Source organism: Lygodium microphyllum, chromosome 26, assembly GCF_053477565.2.
Source record: "Lygodium microphyllum isolate KBCC chromosome 26, Lygodium_microphyllum_v1.1.10, whole genome shotgun sequence".
Taxonomy (NCBI): domain Eukaryota; kingdom Viridiplantae; phylum Streptophyta; class Polypodiopsida; order Schizaeales; family Lygodiaceae; genus Lygodium; species Lygodium microphyllum.
This window is the reverse complement of record NC_141160.1, coordinates 45,917,482-45,940,195: the sequence shown is the minus strand read 5'-3', so window position 1 is coordinate 45,940,195 and position 22,714 is coordinate 45,917,482. Positions and strand designations below refer to the sequence as shown.

The 22,714-nt window shown below is 42.5% G+C and overlaps 1 protein-coding gene across 2 annotated transcripts in view; it reads left to right on the top strand.

Annotated features, from left to right (window-relative positions):
* LOC148013223 (geranylgeranyl transferase type-2 subunit beta 1-like) overlaps positions 1-22,714 on the top strand; it is a 38,307-nt gene that overhangs the window by 6,073 nt on the left and 9,520 nt on the right. For both annotated transcript variants that reach the window (XM_087667657.1, XM_087667658.1), the window contains one exon: positions 9,500-9,616. In XM_087667657.1, the coding sequence (XP_087523783.1) occupies positions 9,500-9,616 (117 nt within the window). The remainder of the gene's footprint in view (positions 1-9,499; positions 9,617-22,714) is intronic.

Here is a 22,714-nt window from a genome sequence, read left to right as displayed (position 1 = left end):
CATTGATAGATGTGTTTAGGGTGAGCCAATCAAGGGTCTAGTATAGGCTCAAGACCAAGTATTACCTTCCAAAGTCTTCGAGATTCAAACACTTGTTACATGAAGTTCGATCCAGTGGTGAAATTCGACCCATTGAAATGAGTCTTATTCGTGAAGGCATTCTTGGCCGTAGCAACAAGGGTGGTAGTGCTATAGGATGGAGAATGTGGGTAGAGGGGACAGGGTAGGTAGGGTAGGGGAGTGGAGTACACTTGGGAATTAATCCAAGAGTGCCCAACATGTATGCATGAAGTGTGTAGAGTGGATCCAAAAGTGGGAATGGACTGATGAGGCATGGGCATGGTGACCGCATGAGTAGCCCATGGAGAAGGGATAGGGACATGTGGAGCAGATGGAATGCCCTGTGTAGAAGTGACCCATGGAGTGTGTGACGACGCACCATAAGTAGAGGATGGAAATCCCTACGTATGAGAGATTGATAGATGAGGAGGTGAGTGTCCCCGGCAGATTAGTTGGATACCCATCACCGTTGTCCTAGGTTAAACAGATGTGCTTGTCAAAGTGAAGCAATGCGGAAGTGAATGACCAAGACAAAGAGTGAACAGAGAGAGGATAGAGAGAGAAAGAGACAATGAAACACAGAAAATCCGCAGTGAAGAATGCTGTATAAGGATGTAGAATTACATACGGGTGTAGAGAGAATATCTGTGTATGTCTCCCCCTCGAAGATCTCAGTCTCCGTCAGCCTAAGGGCAGTCTCCAAGGTTTGCAGCCTGAAATTGGTGAAAACAACTGATTGAGGTTGCTGAAAACAGAGCCTATAAATAGGCTGGGAAAAATGCCCCAAATAATGTAGGTCGGCTGCATTTACGGCCGCATTAAATGCAGCTGACTGCTGGCCGCTGACCTGCTGCAATCTGATTGCTTGCCACGTGGCACCTACGACTGACCGACCTGCCTGCCATGTGGCATCCTGCCTGTCACTCTCTAACACCCCCTCTCAGATCTTGGACATAGCAGAAGGCTAAGGGATCTGGAGTGCTGGTGAAGTAAAGCCTGGGGAAGCGCCTTGGTAAACAAGTCTGCAAGATTGTCCTCTGTCTTGCAATAGACCAGGAAAGTAGTCTCAGCCTGAAAATCTTCTCCCGAATGAAATGGTACTAAATCTCAATATGCTTTGTTCGAGCATGAAACATAGGATTCCCGGCCAAAGCAATGCAACTCTCATTGTCGCATTGTAGAAGAATAGGACATGTTTGTGGGCAGCCAAGCCCCTCTAGAAGCCTGCAAAGCCACACTGTCTCACATGTAGTAGAAGATGCCGCTTGATACTCTGCCTCAGTTGAAGAGAGGGCAACCGTAGTAGGTTGCTTCTTGCTGCGCCATGAAATAGCACTAGCACCCAAGGTAAAACAATAACTTGTGGTGGACCTCCAATGATCCACATCACTAGCCCAATCTAAACCACTCCAACTGTTGGGAATAAAGGGCTATCGTGCCTTTTATATGTGCACAGGTGTTAACACACCCTTAGCACATTTGTACATTCATATATATCTATCTAAAACCTAAAGAGGTATATAAAAAAAAAAAAGATTGTACTCGAACATCGTGCATCTCTCTCTCTGACTCTCACTCTCTACTCTTGCTCATGTTTTGCTCTCTACATGACATTTTCATCGCAGGACATTGCATCGCCACTACACATCACTCACTTCAAGCTGGTACCAGAGCTGCGGCTAAGGTGTTTGGGCTTCTTGGAGTCTGCTCAAGTCAACTTGTCATTGTTCTTTTATTGGACAGACAAGCGACAGTTACAGGTTGCATGCAGGTCAAAATCGTCATTTCATGGTCATATGTAGTCACGCTTAGGTCACGCACTTTAGGCGCAGGTCAAAATGTCGTTTTTCAGGTCACGAGCAGGCGACGGGCTAGCGGTTGTAAACGGGGCAGATTCATCACTTTTCTTTTGCAAAATTTTTTAATTTTTTCAAAGGTTCCTTGCAAGCAAGCCCTTTGCTTTACTGACGGGTGTTTGTGCGTGTAAGCACAGTTCAGAATTTTGGGTAGATTTGTGCCAAAAATTTGGGGATTTGTCTAGATTTGATGCGAGCAAGACACAACAGTGATATTTGTCTCAGAAATTGTAGGAAATTTGTGACATTTTGCCTCCGACATTTGGGGCTTTTCATATACATGCAAGAATTGGGGTGAAATTCACCTAATTTCTCGACATTGATGCGCATTGGACCCGGTGCAATTTGGGGCTTTTGCTGTTTGGGTGAAATTTGTGCGCCATTTGGTCATTTTATGTACATGCGGGTTTAATTCCATGCAATTTGGACATCTAGCACTTGAAAAAATTTGGAGGTTTTGTTGAAATTGCTCTATTTTGGCAAAATTGGCCTATCCTATGCATGCCAGAGACAGTGCAGATGTAAGATTGATGCTTTGAGCACAAAAATTTTGGGGCTTTTGACCGTGTGTGTCAAATTTTGTGCCCATGGGTGCATGTACATCAGAAATTGCAGCTAAAATTTGGGACTTCTAATGTAATGTGATGTATTTGTCCTTGGAACAGCTGTAATCAGTTGTGGAGTGCTGTAGCACAAGGTTTAGTACTTCTGAAAATTTATTTGCAGATCTGAAATTTCTGGTTTTATGTGGTTATTTATTGCTGGTTGGTACTTGCTTATACCTTGGTCACTCCTGTGACAATTTGGGTCTGCATTTGCTGAAATTTTCGGTCACATTTGGACTAAAAATCATGGCTGGCAGCAGTGACAGAAGTCATCTCGTGCACATTAAAAAGCTTGAAGGAGCACATAACTTTGCAGTCTAGCAAAAACAGTGCTATAATATCCTGTTGTAGAAGAAGCAGGTAAGACCGATTAAGACCAAAGGGGCAAAGCCCGTTGATATGGAACAGGAAGACTGGGATGAGTTAAATGAGCTTGCACGCTCAACCATCAAGCTATCGGTTTCTGATGCCTTGCTGTTTAACATTGAAGGTTTGGATTCTGCCTATGCTATTTGGACTCGATTGGAAGAATTGTATGCCCGGAAGAGTGCCGCAAGCAAAGTTTATTGGCTGAAAAAGCTTATGGATTTGCGTATGAAAGAGGGCATAGCAATGTCTACTCATTTGAGTGAGTTTAACTCCATTTTCAGCTAGCTGGTTGCCTTGAAGTTCAAGATTGATGAAGAATTTAAGGCTATGTTCTTGCTTTGCACTATGCCAGAGAGTTGGGATACATTCAAGACTGCTATGAGCAATTCTAATGTGATGCTTTTGTATGCTGATGTAGAGAGTGCTCTACTCATGGAAGAAATGAATCAGTAGAACAATGCATCTAGTAAGTCTTCCAGTGCTTTGCATACTAGGGGTAGATCACAACAGAAAGGCAAATCTGATAGCAAGAGATGCAGTAAATCACGTGGTAAGGATGTTGAATGCCATCATTGTGGCAAGAAGGGTCACTTTAAACGTGACTGCTACAAATGGAAGAAAGAGAAAGGAAAGGGCAAGAAGATAGATGATAGCAAGGAAGAGAAGAAAGAGAGTCAACCTAAGAAGAGTAGTGTCAAAATTCAAGAGGTGAATGTAGTCACTCATGATAGTGACAATGGGAATGACGTACTCTTTTCTCTTCACACTTTAGTACACATGCTTTACTTGCAGATACGGATGATGATATGCACGCTTGGATTCTAGATTCAGGTGCTTCTTTTCATGTCACCCCTCATCATGAGTGGTTTTCTGACTATACAAGGGGTCGACATGGTGTTGTTCATCTTGGGGACAACTATGCATAATGCATGTGACATTGCAGGTATTGGCAGTGTGTAGTTGTAGTTTCAGCATGGTTTTGTCTTTACACTTCAGTATGTACGGCATGTATCTCAGCTCAAGAAGAGCTTGGTTAGCACAGGGCAACTAGATTACGATGGATTTCATACCACCTTTGGTGATGGAAAATGGAAGATCTGTAAGGGATCTAGAGTGATTGCCAGAGGTTGAAAAAGTGATACCTTGTATTCTCTACGTGTATCTAGTGTGTGTGACCATGTTGTTGCCGTGACCGAGCAGCCAAGTGTTTCTTTGTGGCATGGCTGGTTGGGACGCATGAGTCAAACTAGAATGAAAGTGCTTTCTCGTTTGGATTACTTGCCTTGTCTTTGTTATGCTGATTTTGAGCATTGTGATCATTGTGTTTATGGTAAACATGCACAGACGTCTCATAAGAAGTCTCTTTCCTTGAAATCTTCCCCTCTAGAGTTAGTACATTCCGATGTATGTCAGATGCCAGGGTTATCTTTAGGGGAAAAGAAATACTTTGTCACCTTTGTCGATGATGCTACACGGAAGGTATGGGTTTATCCTATTCGTAGCAAGGATGAAGTGCTTGTCAAGTTTCAAAAATTCTTGCCATTGGTTGAAAATCAGACTGATAAGACACTTAAGTGTCTTCGCTCTGACAATGGTGGGAAATATGTGTCCAAGGCCTTTCAGGCATTTTGTGACATAAAGGGATAAAGAGAGAGCTCACTGCCCCTCATAATCCACCCCAAAATGGAGTTGTAGAGCGTATGAATCGGACCATACAGGATAAAATCCGTACTATATTGTCTCATGTTGCATTACCCCTTGGCTTTTGGGCAGAGTCTGTTATGACAGCTGTTCACTTGATTAATCAGTCATCACTGAATAGGTCTTTGGGAGGGGGGGAATCCCTTAGGAAGTGTGGTCGGGCAAGCCACCTTCATATGCTCACCTGAAAGTGTTTGGCTACGAGGCTTTTGTGCACATTCGTAAAGAAGAACACAATAAACTTGAGCCAAAGTTGTGTAAATGCATTTTCCTAGGATATGGTGACGAGGGTGGAATGGGGTATGGATTATGGGATCCCAAGAAAAGAAAAATAGTACGCAGCAATGATGTTATCTTCCAGGAAGATCGCATGCATAAATAGCCCGAAAAGATTGAGGAGGTCCGTAGGGTTGTATTCCAGGAAGAAATACCTTTTGGACAGCAAAATGTGCTCGCTGTACAGCAGCAAATACCTGTTGTAAATGAAGCTGCAAATGCAGAAAATAATGCTAGAAACGATCAGCTAACCATTGCCCATAATGATGAGCCACTGGATGTGCAAGAATAGCCAGGACAACAAGCTGTTAATGCTGATTTGCAGGCTGAAATGCCAGGACAGCAAGCTGAAAAATGAAATTTGCAGGGTCAACAGCCAGCAAACAATGATCATTGGGTTAGGAGATCGTCTAGGGCTACTAGACAACCTGATAGATTTGTTCCTGGTACAAACAATGTGGCTGATTATGTCATGTTGATAGACTGTGGTGAACCGTTTTGCTTCAAGGAAGCAATGAACAGACAAGACAACAAGAAATGGTATAAAGCCGTGTCGTCAGAGATGGAATCTCTTGAGAAAAATGACACTTGGGACTTGGTGCAGTTGCTTGAAGGGCAGAAAACTCTTCCATGCAAATGGGTTTACAAGAAGGAGGTCACTTTTGGTTTCTCACCAAAGTACAAAGCAAGATTGGTTGCGAAGGGGTACAAGCAGGAACATGGCATTGACTTTGATGAGATCTTCTCTCATGTAGTCAAGATGACTACATTGAGAACCATTTTGGGCTTGGTTGTAGCTGACCAACCAACTGCCTATAATATGTAGCATCTGCCAAGGGAGAATCGAAAGGAGCTGTAGCCTTCCAATTCAGGTCCATAGTCGTCGTAAGAGACTTGTATCCCTCCATCTCACATGTAGCCAAGAGTTCCTATACATACCGTTGCTGGGAAATAAAGATCCCCCTCGGAGTCTGATAGATCCCATGACATAGAAAGAAGTGAAGAAGTCCCATGTTCGTCATCTCAATCTTCTCGTGAAGTGCTGCCTTCGTTTGCTCAACCATTCGAATATGGTCACCTATGACCATCAAGTCGTCCACATAAAGGACAAACAACACATGACCTCCACCTGAGGTGTGTACATACAACTGGGGGGTCGGCTTTGGAACGTTGATACCCTAATTTCTCTTGGAGGAACGAGTCAATTTTGAATTTTCTCATTCCAAGCACAGAGAGCCTTCCGCAACTTGTACACCTTACCATCAAAATAACTAAAACCTGGAGGTTGCTCAACATAGATCTCCTTTTTCAACTCTCCATTCAAGAAGGCAGACTTCACATGCAGTTGATAAACCGGCCATCTCCTGTGGCTTGCCAAGGCAAGAACGATGCGAATAGTGGCCATCTGAGTTGTAGGGGCAAAAGTATCATGAAAATGAATGCTTGGGCGCTGTGCAAAACCTTTAGCAATAAGGCGAGCCTTGTCCTTGTCTGATGTGCCATCACTGCGGTACTTGGTCTTGAAGACCCATTTGACTCCAATGATCTTCTTATGAGGAGGCTTTGGCACAAGATACCAAGTGCCATTTCTCTCAATCGACTCCAACTCGTGCTCCATAACTTTCTGTGAATGATCATGTTGTAAAGCCTCCTTCATGGAAGTGGGCTCCCGATCTTACAGGACACGAGTCATCAAATAGTAATTAGTGTAAATAAGCTCAGTGTGGTATGCTTGGTTCCTTCTAGAATGTGGTGGGCCATCCTACGACTGCCACTCCTTAGGGACCCCCTCAATCCCTTCATCACGAAGAGTGTCACGAGCCCAACGAGGAGCAAGCTGGAACTTACCTCGTCGCTTTCCATGTGTTGAAGTTTCGGGAAGGTCCACCGACGGTGGGGGAGCAATCGGTAAATCTAATGGCTGGGAACTAAGCTCCTCATCCGAAGAAGAGTCCTCAAGAGGCATAAGCTCTAGAGGAACAGTCAGTGGGGCCCATCACCGGGATATCCAAGAATAGGGTGTTCCTCACCCCCCTATGGGACTGGAAGTTCCAAAAACCGAACTTCATGACTCGTGTAGACATCTTGATTAATAGGATCATACAATCGGTAGCCTTCAGATTGTGAGCTATAGCCCACAAACACCTGTCTTTTGGAATTGGCTTCAAATTTATCACATTGTTTCTTTGGGATGTGAACATAGGCATCACACTCGAAAATCCTGAAATAAGAAACATCTGGCTTGGACCCAAAGTACGCCTTATATGGAGTCATACCAACAACAGTGGAAGTAAGGGAACGATTAAGGATGTGAATTTCGGAAGCCATAGCATCAGCCCATAGACACTGAGTTGTTTGACAATGCTTCATCATGGTACGGGCCATCTCGATCACATTGCGATTCTTCTGCTGCAAGATGCCATTCTCGTGAGGGGTGTTTGTATTGTGAATACCATGATCTGCACAAAAACGAGCAAACTCATTAGAAACCAATTCTCTGTCCTTATCCGATTGTAAGGTCTTCAGCTTCCGGCCTGATCGGTTCTCCTCAAAGAGCAACCAATGCTTAAAGTTGGAGAAAGCCTCCGACTTCAGCTTCAAGAAATAAGCCCATGTCATCGTGTTGTAATCATCCACAATGAGTATGAAATACAAGCTCCCTCTAAGGTACTCCGTCCTCATCAGTCCACAAAGATCGGTAAAAACAAGCCTCAAGGGTGCTAAAGACCGCCTCAAAGTCTTGTTGGGAACATCATGAGTTTGCTCCCCACGGATGCAGGATACACAAGGCTGCTGGCCCACCACAATATTCGGCAAACTTTGAACAAGCTGTCCCTTTGATGCCTTTCGAAGATAACCATAATTGAGGTAGCCATACCGAGCATGCCAAAGCTTGAACTGAGTTTGTGAGGTAAGAAGAAGAGAAGTCAAGGTAGAAAAAGATCACAACATGTAGACTCCATTCTCCTCATAACTTGAAGAAAGAACCTGTCTTGATCCTCAATCAAGAATTCAAAAAGAATCCACATCAAATTCGACAAAAAGACCAAGGGCACAAATCTTGTGCACCGAAAGAAGATGGTACCCCAAAGCTGGCACATAAAGTACCTCGGATGTATGGGCACCACCTTTTCCATCTGGAATAAGATGCATGTTGCCTCCCTGTATAGGAATAGACGAACTGTCACCAATGAGAATCTGGCCATGCGAAGGCCGCAAATGAGCAACACCTACTGAAGGAGTCATGTGTCGGGAGGCACCATTGTGAACAATCCACTCTTGAGTGTATGGGGCCGTCAACACAGCATCAGAAGCCGTCAGGGCCGAATCCTCAAACCACCTCCAAGTGGAGAAAAGCAGTCGATGAGGGAGTAGCGACTGCTCCGGAATCCTTGGAAGATTTCTCCTTCTTCTCCTTCTCCTTTTTCTCCTTGTCAGGGCATTCCTTCTTCCAGTGACCTGTTTTGCCACAAATGTGACAAGTAGACTCCTTGTCTTTGTTCTTCTTAGATTTGTCCTTCTTCTTTTCCTTTTGGTCCTTCCCCTTCTTCTGAGATGATTGACCAACCAAGGCCTCAGATTTCGAAGCATTGGTTCCTTTTAGTTGCTCCTCTTGGTTCAAGACCATAGGAATCAACTCTTTCCACCGAAGAGTCTCAGACCGCCCTGAAGCAATCAAGGCGGAATAAGAACCACTGAAGCAGGGCGGTAATTGTGAAAGAAGAGTTATCGCCATGTCTCAGAAGTGATCACCTTCCTTGCGTTTTGTACCTGCATGTGGAGCTGCCTCAGCTTGTTGATATGCTCTCACATAGAAGATGACTTGTTGACACTCATGGTCCACATCTACACTTCCAAAGAAACTCGCTTCATGATGGTCACCCGATTGTACATTTGATCAAGCTCTAGCCATATCTCCCGGGCCACCGTCAAATGCTCAATATGAGAGATAACAGCTATAGTACACGAGAGAAATAAAAAACCTGCGAATGCGAGCATTGAGTTTATCCCAATGTGCTTGAGCCTTTATCAACTCCACCTTATCATTGGAAGAGAGTCTAGACTTATCTCGCGAAGAAGGACGATGAATAGCCTCTGTAACAAGCTCTGCCAAATCATAGGACTCCAAAATGGCAAGCATCATAACCCGCCAGATGCAGTAATTCTCGCCATCGAGCTTTTGATCTGATGGAAGAGCCGGTAAGACGGGCACTGTCCGGTCCATGATTGCTTGAAACTTTGTCTCGGCCTCAAAAGACATCTTCACCTACAATGCGTGCACAAAACACAAAGAGCCGTCTAATTGAAGTAAATTGATTGTAAGTCTGTTTTGCAGCATTCTCATTGACAGTCTTTGGTGATGCCATGTTACAGAGTCTCAGGGTTTCTTTTGGTAGTATGTCCTATCTTCTGAGTCTATGAAACTTTACCTTTTAAAAATATTTGTTGACTAAGATCTCAATGTTTTTCTAAGACTTGTCCATTAAAATTTTGATTTAGAACTTCGGTGGTAGTTTATGTTTGATAGCTTTTGTAAGGAGGGCATGTGCATCATATGAAAATCAACAACTTCTCATCACTTGCTAAGGGTTAGTTGTGAATATTAACATATGTCATTGTTTTATGTTGCAGGAGGTTTTGGTGGCAATATTGATCATGATCCTCACGTTTTGTACACCTTAAGTGCTGTGCAGATCCTTGCATTATATGATGAACTTGATGCTATTGACAAGGACAAAGTAGCAGCTTGTATCCTTAAGTATGCATATAAAATATGTGTGTATTTGTTGCTTTTTTATGTGTGTGCAAGTTTCTGAAAGAGGGAGAGGGAGAGGGAGGGAGTATTTAGCCACGTAATTAGTTCTTCATTTAATACATGTTTAGCAGCATAGATTCTTGTGAGGAGAGAGACTAGTCAATCCTAAGGAATCCCTACATCAATCTCCCGTCTCCTGGCCTCTAGCCCTCTTTGGGGATCCACTCCCACTGAAGTACCTCCAGATTGGTGCCACTATAGATGTCTCTTCACACCCTAATGGAACAGGCAAGGCCAGCCTTCCAGCCAGCCCACTGGATATATATGCACTCCCTGAGCTACGGGCTGTCACAATCCCAGACCTGTGGATTCCAAATGACTGCCTGTACATCAATCTCCTCCTGGCAAACTAGGGCCCTCTGCTCTGAGACCTTCCGCAAACTCTAGCCAAACACATAGCAAGCGGCATAGAGAGGATGATCTAGATAGTGTGGTCAGTGCCATGAAGATCCATCTCACAGATGGTCTCCACTGCCTGGTGCCATTGTGTCACCACCATCTGCAGCAGGTTGTCACCTCCAGACTGCTGTCACACAACAGTGCTCCTGCTGCCTCTGCATCCTCAGGGCCTGTTCTTCACAGCCATCACCATCATTCACAGCCTGTCAATTGTTGGTTGCTAACTGACAATTCTTCTCCTGCTGGTCAACCTGTCAGCAGCTGTTGTGGCAGTCATACTCGTGTATCAGTAGTCCAACAGTCATCTTGGACAGCGTGCTCTCTCCATTAGCCCTTAGACATATTTGTTTGGTAGTCCAGCTCCTTCAATTCAAGGGTTGTTCATAGGTTGCTGCACCCTGTTGTTTCTAGTCTCTCTTCTCTGATTGGACTGTTGCATTGCAGTCATTGCTGCACTTCCTCATCCTTGGAGACTTTATCCCTCATTGTTGTCATTGAGAGATGGTGATCTGCTGCATTGGGGATCCGTTTGGAGCATGAAACGCTCCTCAGCATGCCTCAGCCTGCTCCTAGAGAAAGTGGCTGTTGGACAATCTTCCGCTCCATTGAGCTTACTGGCTGTACTTGATTCATCAATTTGTTCTTTGAGGTACTGTGTACTTCCTCTCTCTTAATCTTATTGTCTGAGTTCATTTTGGTAGTCTTGAGTTGTCTTACAGAATGTGTTTTTATGGTAAATGTTAACGTTTTGTCAAAGGGAGGGCTATATTAATGTCTTCAAAACGGAAAAGACTCAAAACACATATGTTCATGGATACTCATATCAAGTAATACATAATAAAAATGGAAATGAAAGCATTACCTATGACTATCTTGAGGGTACAACAAAAGGGAGGGGAAATGCTATATATGGATTCCATGGCCTGTTTCTTCATCCATGGAGTTCTTGTGTTCTTGCTTTCTTGTTCATCTCTTTCAATGTTCAATAGTTGTTTCTTTGCTTCCCCATTGTATCTCTTTCTCACATGGTATTAAAGGACTCTCTCATACCCATTTCTTTGCTTTTGTCTTCATTTCATCATTCAATGGCTTCTCCCTATTCTTCTATTGATGATAAGCTCAAAGGACTTGACTATTTAACTTGGAGTGTGGTTGTGAAAGCTCAGTTTGTGTAGAAACAAGTGTGGTACCTTGTTTCGGGATTGACTTCTTGTCCTTGATGACCATCTCCTCTTCCATTCGGTTGGGACAAAGACAATTTTGAGAAAGTAGTCCTCAATTGGGATATTGATGATACCAAAGCATATTCAACACTTCTTCCCTGTATCTTAAAGGAAGTCCTACTAGTAGTCATTGTGAAGAAATACCCTAATGTAGAAACATAAATGAGAGTGTGTGACAAAGCATAAACTCAAAAGATCACAGTTAGGGTTAGGATAACTTAGAGACAATGAACATTGTGGAAATGTGAATAACTGATTGAATACTGAATATACAATGCTCATATCAAACTGTGTAGGAATGAAAATTGTACCTTGAACTCTTGTGTCTCAAGGACTAAGGCAGAGGTGCTGAGCGGCAGAGTGTGTCGTACTCCTGACGGATTCCGAAATGCAACAAGGCAGCCTCCAGATGTTAGATAGCACCAAATGAAGTAGTGTGTGGTGTTGGATAGGCAAAGGAGAGAGAGAACTTCAAACACAACAAGCCGATGATGATGTGGCAGGCTGATGGCAGCAAAAACGAAGGTATGATGACTGTGGTAGGCTGATGGCAATAAAAACGTAGGCATGACGATGCGGCACTCCACACAGCAGCCGTAGATCACAAACACAGTAGTTCAGCAGGTCGCCACCTCTACTTGATATGGCTGATTAGCAAACACAGCAGAAATCGATGTAGATTGCGCGATGAAGGTGAAAATAGGTACTTGATGGATGTAGACAGCAATGGCTAGCTTTGGCTGAGAAGTCCTCTATGGATGGGGTGTGGTCAGCGAAGCTAGAGGGTGAAACAACAATTAGCAAATGAACATAAACTGAAATGCTCACTTTACCTTCATAAACTTGGATAGTGGACACCCTGTTGGTTCCAAAACTGGCGCCCCTTTCGGTATTTCTTTAATTTCAATTGCTGATGGATAGATTACAAGCTGAGATTTCATGATCTCCTTGGCTGATTCAAAAGCCCCTTGCTGTTCCAATAATCAGCAAAGCATTCGGGCAAATTGTCCCTTGATTTTCACCCAGGACTTGCTCTAATGGAACCCCAACTGGTAAAATGCTGCCCCAAATTCACAATAGATGGGCTGGCATCTGAAATCCTCACAATTCCACGAATTTCCGGTGCTGATTTCAATGTGCAATGCCTTTGACTGATGGCACGGGTCCCAAGGTGGCTGCTAAACCTTAATTACTACTGTAATTTAGGGTTTACAGCAATAAACTCTCTGTTGTCCACCAAATTTGGCTGTACTTTGCTACCAATTGCTGAGAATTACTAAGAATGCTTGAGCATAGACTGGAGGAGATGAGAGAATGCTGTAGAGAGAGAGAAAATCAGCTGAAATGTATCTTTTGATTCGTAGCTCTGATGACAAATCTGATAGCACCAAAAGCTTCAAAAGGGGGGTAAAACACTAGCTTGGCTAGCGAGCCCTCCTCTCCTACCGCCGCCTCTCTTGAGGCGGAAGAGAAAACCTGCTGCCCCTTGTCCTGTCGCGGCGCGCGATTAGTCGTCGTCGCCTCTCAGAGCCAAATTTGATTACCTCCTCTCCCTCCACCAAGCTTAGAATGGCTGTAATTCAGCTTCCACCACCCTCCAATAGTCTTCTCCCTAGTTGCATGGGAAAGTTTTGCCAAGTGGCAGCCTTCCTAATGCATTTTCAGCCATTAAATTAAATTTTCAGAATTAATTAATACTGAAAATTAATTTCAGCCCTTTTGACCCTGCCCAAAATTAAACATGCCCATCTGTAATGAAATTGGCTAGGCCATTTGCAACTTGGAGTGGTTCGCAACCTTTGTTGATCCTTACACTAGCATTAATTAATTAATTAATGCTAGTCCCTAGTGTCACCATTGACACTTAATGGCCAAACAATTGTCCTAGGGTCCAACGTGGCACCAACTGACCACCAAAACCTAGGTGGCATAACTTAACACAACTTTTGCCTTTAACACCCACTGCATCCTCGGGGTCCTTGGTCCGTTCCCATGAAATAACTGCCATGTGCATCACATGTACTAAACAACCTTGCACATTTGATTAATAACTTAATCAAATGTTACTAGCAAGATTAAAGCATCTCAAAATTTCACGTCCCCATGACAGAGGGCCTAAAACTTGCAAAAACGAGATTGGGCTGAATGGAGGGTATCATGCCTATTTATAAAAAGTTTTGGGACTCACTCAAACCACACACCATTTTAGGGTTTTCATTAATTAAGCATTTTTGGGGCTGTTTAAGTGACTAGTCCAACATGTAATGCTTATGTTAGCTCAACACCCCCTCTCAAGCCCCAAAACGGAGCTAGAAAGGTAGGCCAACCCAAAGTTTCGACTTTTTTTGTCTTTATGTGTTTTTACCCCAAGGCATCTCACCCCAAAGCAGCCAAGTCATTGGACAAAGGGTGCATTGTGGTGGCTACCTAGTGGCTTGCAAAGACTACAGAGACGATGGTTAACTTACCAAGGGAGTTCGAGTGGTCAACCCAGAGAGGCCAGGGCATTAGACAAAGTGTGCACGTTGGCAGCCGCTCAGTGGCCTACCAAGTCTTACAAAGGCAGATGGAACCACAATGAACTTTTTTTGTTTTTTTAAAAAATTCTGTTTTTGTTTTTGTTTATGGTGGTTTTGAGAATGATTATTTTAAAAAGTGGAGGTGGTGGTCAATTAAGTAACGGATAGGAGACTAGTACCTAGACCCAAAGGTTTCACAAAATAAGCAAGCTAGCTTTACCACTACTGGATGTCGATGACGAAGAAAGAGGTTTGTAGTGTGTGAAGCAAATATGGTGGGTATGTGGAGAGGCAAAAAACATGTGTGGAAAGGAAGCTAGTGAAGCTAAGCAAGGGAAATTACCTTGGAGATTGCCATGTGCAATGTTGCGAATATGGTGAATCTAGAGTTGACCACTCAAGAAAGATTGAAAAGGAATAAATGCGCATAGTGTGAGAGTGCATGATGGAAGAAGAAACATGAACATAGAGAGAGAGAGAGAGAGAGAGAGAGAGAGAGAGAGAGAGAGAGAGATTACACCGACTGAAGAAAAACACTGAATAGAATGACGAGGACTAAATAGGCCCTGAACATAGCCCAGAGCATCAGTGAGACACAAGATCAGACTGAGATAATGAAGGCAGCACCAATGATGGAGAGTAGTGTGCTGAAGATAACTTGCAGAAGTGAGAGAGTGATCAATGAGATGGCTATAAATAGCCAATATCCTCCAAATCTGGCCGGCTGCTGTAGGAGGCTCTAAATCTGGCCGATTGCAGTAAATGCCTAAAAATGACTGTTGAAAAAAATAGAAAAAATAATGATAAAAATAACAAGCAATTGTGGAGCAGTTTGACATTGACCAGAGGTGGAAACCTCCTGAAGACTAGGAAAATGCACAAGAAATGTGTCTAAAATGGGAGAAATACACACTAAACTACTAGAGCTCCTATGTCTCCGTCAAACTTTAACAAGAGTTTACAACCAGGAGATGACAGACTGACATGAATAAAGTAGACAAGCTAATACATAGATGTATGTTTACAAGAACAGAATGCCAATGCATTGGAGTTATGCAAGAGGCAATGTAGGTGTGGTCATGCTCATGGAAAATGCTATGCAATAGTGCTATGTGGACAATGCCGTTGCAAGGGAATTATTCACTTGCAAAAGTGTCATTTTATAATTATGTCATCTTGATGATGTGGATGAAGATACAAAGCATAATATACAAAAAATGTTTAAAAAGGAAATTGTAAATAACATTCTATCACCACCAAGAGAAGAAAGCCGTCCCTTCTCGAATTCTAAGGGAAAGTTGGAGGGAAGTACCCTCTTCCTGTCAATGTGAAGAAGTAGGGGAGACCATATTTGCTAAACTTGTAAAAAATAGTTCATACGCCATCATTGCCGTTTGCTAATTTTGGCGAGCCAAAAATAAAATCCATAGCAATATTTTTTCGAGGTTGGCTCGGAATTGGTAATGGTTATAGAAGCCCTATAGGCTTTTGGTAATTAAACTTAAATCTTTTGGTACACAAGATATTCTTTGATAAATTGTTTAATGTCTTGTCAAAGACTTGGCAAAAGAAATACATAACAAAGTGCCTTGGTTGTGGCCAAAATACCAGGATGAGCCATGTAAGGAACTGCATGACATTCTTTTATTACTTTAGGTCTAAAATCTTTAGTAATGCACAACTTATTCTCCACAAAAGAAATCAATCTTTGAGAACATAAGAGTTTACTCCTTTACCAAGTTATAAACTCTCCCAAATGATTTTTAAATTTTCATGAAAAGCACACATGTCCCTTATACTATTGAAATTTATATGATGAATCATGGATACTACATGAATATGAGGTTTTTTTGACAGGGCATCAACTACCTTGTTTTGCTTTCCAAGAATATGTAGTATTTGAAAGTTAAATTGAGCTAAATGATTGGTCCATTGAATATGCATCTCAGAAGTATTTGATTGGTTGAGAAAATATCTAAAACTGTCATGGTTCGTCTTGATGAAAAATTCTCCACCTAAAAGATAGTGTCTCTAATCTTTGAAAGCTTTAATGATGACCATGAACTTCTTTTTGTAGGCAGTAGCATTCTTTTCTGTATTTTGTAACCTTTTGCTTACATAAGTAATTGCATGTCCTTCCTAGTTTAAGATTGCACCAATGTAGTCTTCTGAAGTATTACATTCCACAAAGAAAGGTTTTGACAAATCAGGTGTAATCAAAATAAGTCCTTTGTTGATATGGAACTTTAGAGCTTCAAAAGCTTTCTTCTTTAGTTTGTTTTGTTTTTGATTTTGATTGGAATTTTGGTTTTGTTTACCGTTCCCTTATTGCCTCTTCTGACAAGAAGTAACGAAACTCAAGATTGCTCTCTATAGAGGTCAAACTATGAAACTCACGAATAACGGAGTGTAATGTAGTAGTTGACACTCAAACTCATAGAAAGTGGGTATGGTGGGCTGTGAGATCACTTGTTGCACAAAATGGAAGTATTTCCTTGGTCGCTTGTTTAGAAACAATGTGACTTGATTGTCAAAGGACTTATGAGCGCCAGTGGTTGAGAACTTAGTGAGAAGACACCAATACTCAGCAAACTTGACTTTCAAGTCATCTCAGTTAGTGATTTTAAAGTTTTGGAATGAAATTAGGGTAAGAGATCTTGCATCAACTCGACAATAGCGCATGCATTTCTAGCCTTCCATGAGCGGAAAACCTCATATGGAACAAGTGCGAGATTAGGTTGGGGTTCCAATCCGTGCACAAGATCCCATAGTTTTTGGGAGTCAAGGATATGTCTCATTAGGTTTGATCAAGTAGTGAAGTTCGACTTGTTCAAACAAGACTTGTCATTAAAGGCAAATTTGATTGATCAGGTGAAAGAACCATGAGTAAGTGGAACAAGGAGGTGGTGGAGGGGGATAAGTAGGAGGGGGAGGTGGATAGACAGAAATAGGCTAATAATGTCCTAAGGGTGTTGATTGATGCAGAGGCATTAGAGCATGAATGTTTTCATAAAGTACTGGTGGAGGTGGAGGCACTGGGACATGTAAGCCTTGTCCAATGGTCGGTTGGGGCATAGCAAAATGACAAGAAGGCCCACTAGGTAATGGCATGGAGGCAAACTATGGTACCAATGGATCAACACTTGGTAAAGACATGAAAAACTTGAAAGTGTACTCTCAATCATAATGACTTCGTAATCTCTATAGACTACCCTTCCTAGCTTGGGGAATTTACTGCATACACTCCATTTGATGAGCAACTTGTGGGGTGTGAGATCATTCTTTTGGGAGGGAGAGAGAGAGAGAGAGAGGGATATTAACGTCTACATAAGGCCAATGTGGCCTATGAGACAAAATCTAGAGTACATCCATGTCTAATGTCATCTCATCAGTAAGGTAAAGATAACATTACAAATAAGTGGGTGGCCTATGAAACAATACTGAAAATAACTATATGATGGGACTATACTAGGGTTGAACCATGTGTAGTGTTATTCCATCGATAGAAAAGAAAAGGAAAGGAAAGGAGAACCAGATCTGATAGAACCATGTACAAAAGTGTGGTGGGGACTATGGGATGTAGTTGATCTCAAGATCTGTACATGATCTCAGCTATGATGCGGTCCCTAGCGGCTTCACTGATATGCCTGGTGGTGAGTCTGCGGTGTCTCATGATAATGGCTCTAAGCCGACTGTGGTGTGGTCTCCTCGGAGGTCGTCCTGGTAGACGGGATTGTCGTGCTCGACGAAGGGAAGTGACTCTATCCAATGTGACACCACGGTGTGGCCTGTAAGGTGTCTGGCAGGGTGGCTTTGTCTCTGCTAGGTTGGTAGTGTCAATAGGGTCGGCTCTGTAGAAGAAGTTTGTCACTGCTCTCTGTGTGTGTCCCTCTGGGTGAGCTGGCCTCTTGTCTCGCAGTAGTGCAGTTCGGCGTCTCTCGAGCTCCAGGAGGAAAAGACCTAGGCATTTCTAGTCCTCGTATTCCATGATGCGATGAAGGGGTCCAAATCCATCACGGAAGAGGCAATGGTACCATACTCGTATGTCATAGTATACTGTGCATCTGCATATGTAGTGCTCCTACGTCTCAGGCTCTCAACCACAGAGCTGGCAAGTCCTATCATCTGCTAGGGTATTTGTCCATCTTCCTATCTCCATTTGAAGCCTATGTGAGGAGGTGCGAATCTGTTCGATAGCAACCCGTACGCTATGGGAGAGACGGGTGTCTATATATGTTGGCCGAATAGTGAAACCATCATCAGAGAGACACAAGAAATGACTCCTGTAGAACCCCATCCTCGATCCTAGAGAGAGAGAGAGAGAGAGAGAGAGAGAGAGAGAGAGAGAGAGAGAGAGAGAGAGAGAATGTATGTAATCTTGTCCTTTTTTGGTAATTAATACAATTACCTTTTATGAAAAGCAAAGAGAGCATGTATGTGTCCATAGTGTGGACGTATGATAAAACCGTCATGTAAGTGGAGAAAATGTTCTTGGTAGAAGGTTATCTTTGTCTCTAGTGGTTGGACTGGTCACTAGTGTGATCCATGTCATTTGGGTATGTAGCTTGATGATGACTGTTGGAATCACCCTATTTATCTACGTGTGGCTGAGATTAAAAGAAGGGGTCTCCATGCTATATTGGAAAGGAGGAAGCACATCCATCTATATCCCATGTATCCCAAACTAGGTACTCACTTTTGTATACAAACAATGTGTGTCCCCATCTAGTGCCAACTCTTGTGGTGATTCAGAGCAAATTGGGGGTATATCTGATGTGGAAGTCCCCACAATGTATTTAGAAGGGTCATTGTCTAGAACAAGGCCTCAAACACTTGTGGAACTTCTAACTATTACTTTTATAATCTCATGTGGAACTAATAGCTCACTGAAGGTCAGATGAGAGAGAGATCACCTTCCAACCATTACACACCTCCATAGTTAGCTCCCTTGGTGTCCCTCTTCCTCTTTTCCTATGATATATGCTTGGTTCTCAAATAATATACCGTGCAATGTGGAAGTCAGCAATGCTCTAGAAAGCTAGAGCCTTTAAAAAAAATGTGTTATATTTTGCCTCATGGCAGATGAGGACAATTGATGTGGAAAGCGGGTTTTGAATTTACACACCCTTGCTCGTAGCCACAAGCTTTAATCAACTGGGCTATGCCTTGGACCTCATGAAAAGCTGGAGCTGTTTGTGGCTCTTGTAACAGGACATGGCACCTACAAAGTAATCCCTAGATAAATGTCTGATGTTGAGTGCGTGGCTAGTGGTAGCGTGAAGATTTGCAGCAGGGGAAGTGTGCAGGTTAGATAGAGTGAAAGTGACAGAGAGAGTATGAGCTGATTTGGGTGTACCAACAAATGTGTTGGTACACAAAGAATAAAATGTATTTATACTTGGAGCCCGTAAGGGTGTTTTCACATGTACAACATAATAATACACGTGTACAATACACGGAGGTAAATAAAGGACCTTTACATCCCAACCTTCCACTTAAAGGTCTGAAGTGAACCTTTAACCAACTTCCACTAGTAGTATGCAATGCTCATGCTGAGCCTTGCTTAGACTTTTAGTGATAACATCTGTAGGGTTGTCCTATGTTTTGATCTTGATCAATGTGATTAGACCATCTTCCAGAATATGTGTGATAAAGTGATATTGCATATCTATATACTTTGTGCGTGAATGATACATGGCATTCTTAGCCAGAAACACAACACTCTGACTATCACATCTCAACACTGGAGTACTCATAGATATGCCGAGATCCTCTGTTAGTTTGCTCAACCATATAGCTTCCTTAGAAGCTTCAGTAGCTAATATGTATTCAACAGTAGTAATGAGTGCTACGATGTTCTGCAACCCAAGAGACGACTCCACGAGCAATTGTAAAGATATACCCGCTAGTGGATCTGCGAGTGTCCAAGTCACCTACCATGTCTGCATCACAATAACCCTGTAGACTAAGTGCACCCTGCCCATAGCAAATACACTTTCTTTGTGACTCTTTAGATATCTAAGAAAACACTTGACAGCCTCCCAATGTGGTTTGCCAAGATTTGACATAAACTTGTTGACAACTCCCATTGCATGAGCAATGTCTGGACGAGTAGCGACCATAGCATACATAAGAGAGCCACAAGCTGATGCATAAGGGACTCCCTTCATAGCATTGGCTTCCCTGTCATCTTTTGGACTGTTGGCTTTACTAAGCTTAAGATATGGAGGTAAGGGCACGCCAAGAGGCTTAGCTTCAGCCATGTTAAATCTGTCCAGTACCTTTTCAATGTACTTCTCTTGAGATAAGGACAACAATTTCTGCATTTTATCCTTGCGAATCCTCATGCCCAATATATGCTCTGCATTCCCCAAATCTTTCATTGAGAAAGCTGATTTCAGTTGATCTTTGAGAGCATCCAAGCTAGTCTTTTTTTTCCTTGCTAGCAACATATCATCCACATACAAAACAAGTATGATGGGGTTGCCTTTTGTATCCTTTTTCATGTACAAACAATGATCTGCATGGCTGCGTGTAAACCCATGAGAGAGCATAAAAGTGTCAAACTTTTTGTACCACAGCTGTGGTGCTTGCTCCAGCCCATACAAGCTGCGCTTTAGTTTACACACCAACTGCTCTTTTCCAGGAACTACAAAGCCCTCCGGCTGTTTCATGTAGATTTCATCATCAATGTTGAAAAGCTGTTTTCACATCCATTTGGTACAGCTCTAAATTTAATTCAGCATGCTGTTCATGCTGTACAACACCTTCATTTTCATTTCCAGCACGTGCATTTTCATAATCAGCAAGTCTATCTTGCTGTCCATGACCTCTTTGTGTTTCTATTTGCTTTCCATCATCATTTGGCTCAAAAATAACTGGCTGATCATCAGTTTCAGCCTGTGGTACAGCATCATGGGGCTCATCATTTGAAGTAATAGATGGTTGCAAATTCTGAAATTTGACATTTTTCATGTCTTCATCAGAGGCTAAATTACTTTTCAGCAACTTTGCCTCATTAAACACAACATTACAGTTGCGAACAATTTTCTTGGACTGTGGTAACCACACTCTATAGCCAAATTTATCCTTATCACCATAGCCCATGAAAGTTCATATGGTGGATTTTGGGTCAAGTTTACTCCTTAGCTCATCTCTAACATGCACAAAAGCATCACAACTGAATATCCGTAAATGGACATATGAGGCCGATTTGCCAGACCAAACCTCCTCAGGGATGCCGTTATTTAAGGACCTGTTTGGAGAGCGGTTGCAAATGTGAACCGCGGTTTTAAGTGCCTCTCCCCAAAATTCATGAGGGAGATTAGCAGTGGACAACATGCACCGCACTCGCTCACATAGTGTCCTATTGTATATTTTAGCCACACCATTTGAAGAAGGGCTGTAAGAAGCTATAAGCTTCCTCTTGATTCCATGCAAGTCACAAAAAGACTCAAACTCAGTAGATGTGAACTCACCCCCATTATCAGTTCTCAAGCATTTAAGCTTTCTACTTGTCTGAGTGGTCACAAACGCATGAAAAGTTTTAAAAACAGCAAACACTTCACTTTTCTTTTTCAACAGATAAACCCAAATCTTCTTAGAGCAATCATCAATAAAAGAGACAAAATATGCAACACCACCCAACGATTTCACAGGCATTCTACATACATCAGAATGCACTAAGTCGAAGACATTGGACTTCGGGAGACACCAGAGTAAAAGGAAATTTTCATTTGCTTTTCAAACTGACAGTCATTACAAAAATCAAGTTTAGAGCCTTTTCTATCAACCCTCTTCAAAGAGGTAAGGATATCAAGTCCTTTTTGGCTCATATGGCCTAATCTCTTGTGCCACAACTCCAAATGATAGCCAATTTCGGCAACTGCAAGAAACTTGCCATTCAAAGCTTTACAGTGCAGACAATAAAAGGTGCCCTTCTTGGTTCCTTTTGCAATTAGCATGGAACCCTTTTTCAATTTCTACAAACCACCACCAAATAGTATAGTGTAACCATGCAAGTCAAGTTGTCCAACAGATAGTAAACTCTTCTTGATGCCATGTACATATTTGACATCTTTCAACACAAGCTCTTTCCCGTTATCTAAAGACAAGTGTACAGTGCCTATCCCATCAATGCTGCAAGCATGGTTATTTCCAAGATATACTTTTCCATAACTGCCTGCATTGAACATAGCAAAACACTGGAGGCAAGGAGTTACATGGAAAGAGGCACCAGAGTCTACAATCGAAGTCTGAGTGACATCATCATCAACGGACAAAAGTGCATCAATCACATTAGCCTTGGTAATCTACATATCCTGCATGTGACATACAAGGACATCATAATCTAGTGCACATAGTACATCAGCCTTTGCATTCGAGAGCTCCTCTATGACTACACTGGAGGCCACATTGGCATTTTCCTTGTCTTTGACTGCCTCAGATGCATATGTCTTATCCTCTTTCTTCTTTTTGTCTCTTGCATTCTTCTCTCTCTCTTGTTTCTTCTTGTAGTACCTGCAATCAGGCCTCTTGTGGCCCTTCCGACCACACTGATAGCAAGTAACATCACTCTTTTCCTTACCTTTGCTTTTGCTTCTACTTCTCTGTCTGGTATTTATATTTTTCTTTTCAACCCTGCCTCTAACATTGTAAGCTGAGTTGCTGCCTTCTCCACTAGACTTACGTCTAATTTCTTCATTCAAGATTGAACCCCTCACACCATCATATGAGAGATTGGGGTTATTACTGAGAGAAACTACCAAGGTCTCCCAGGAGTTAGGCAGTGTCATGATCAGAAAGATCGCCCTCAACTTATCATCAAAATCCAAATTAGCATCTTTGAGCCGATTTAAAATACTAGTAAATGCACTCAGGTGCTTAGCTG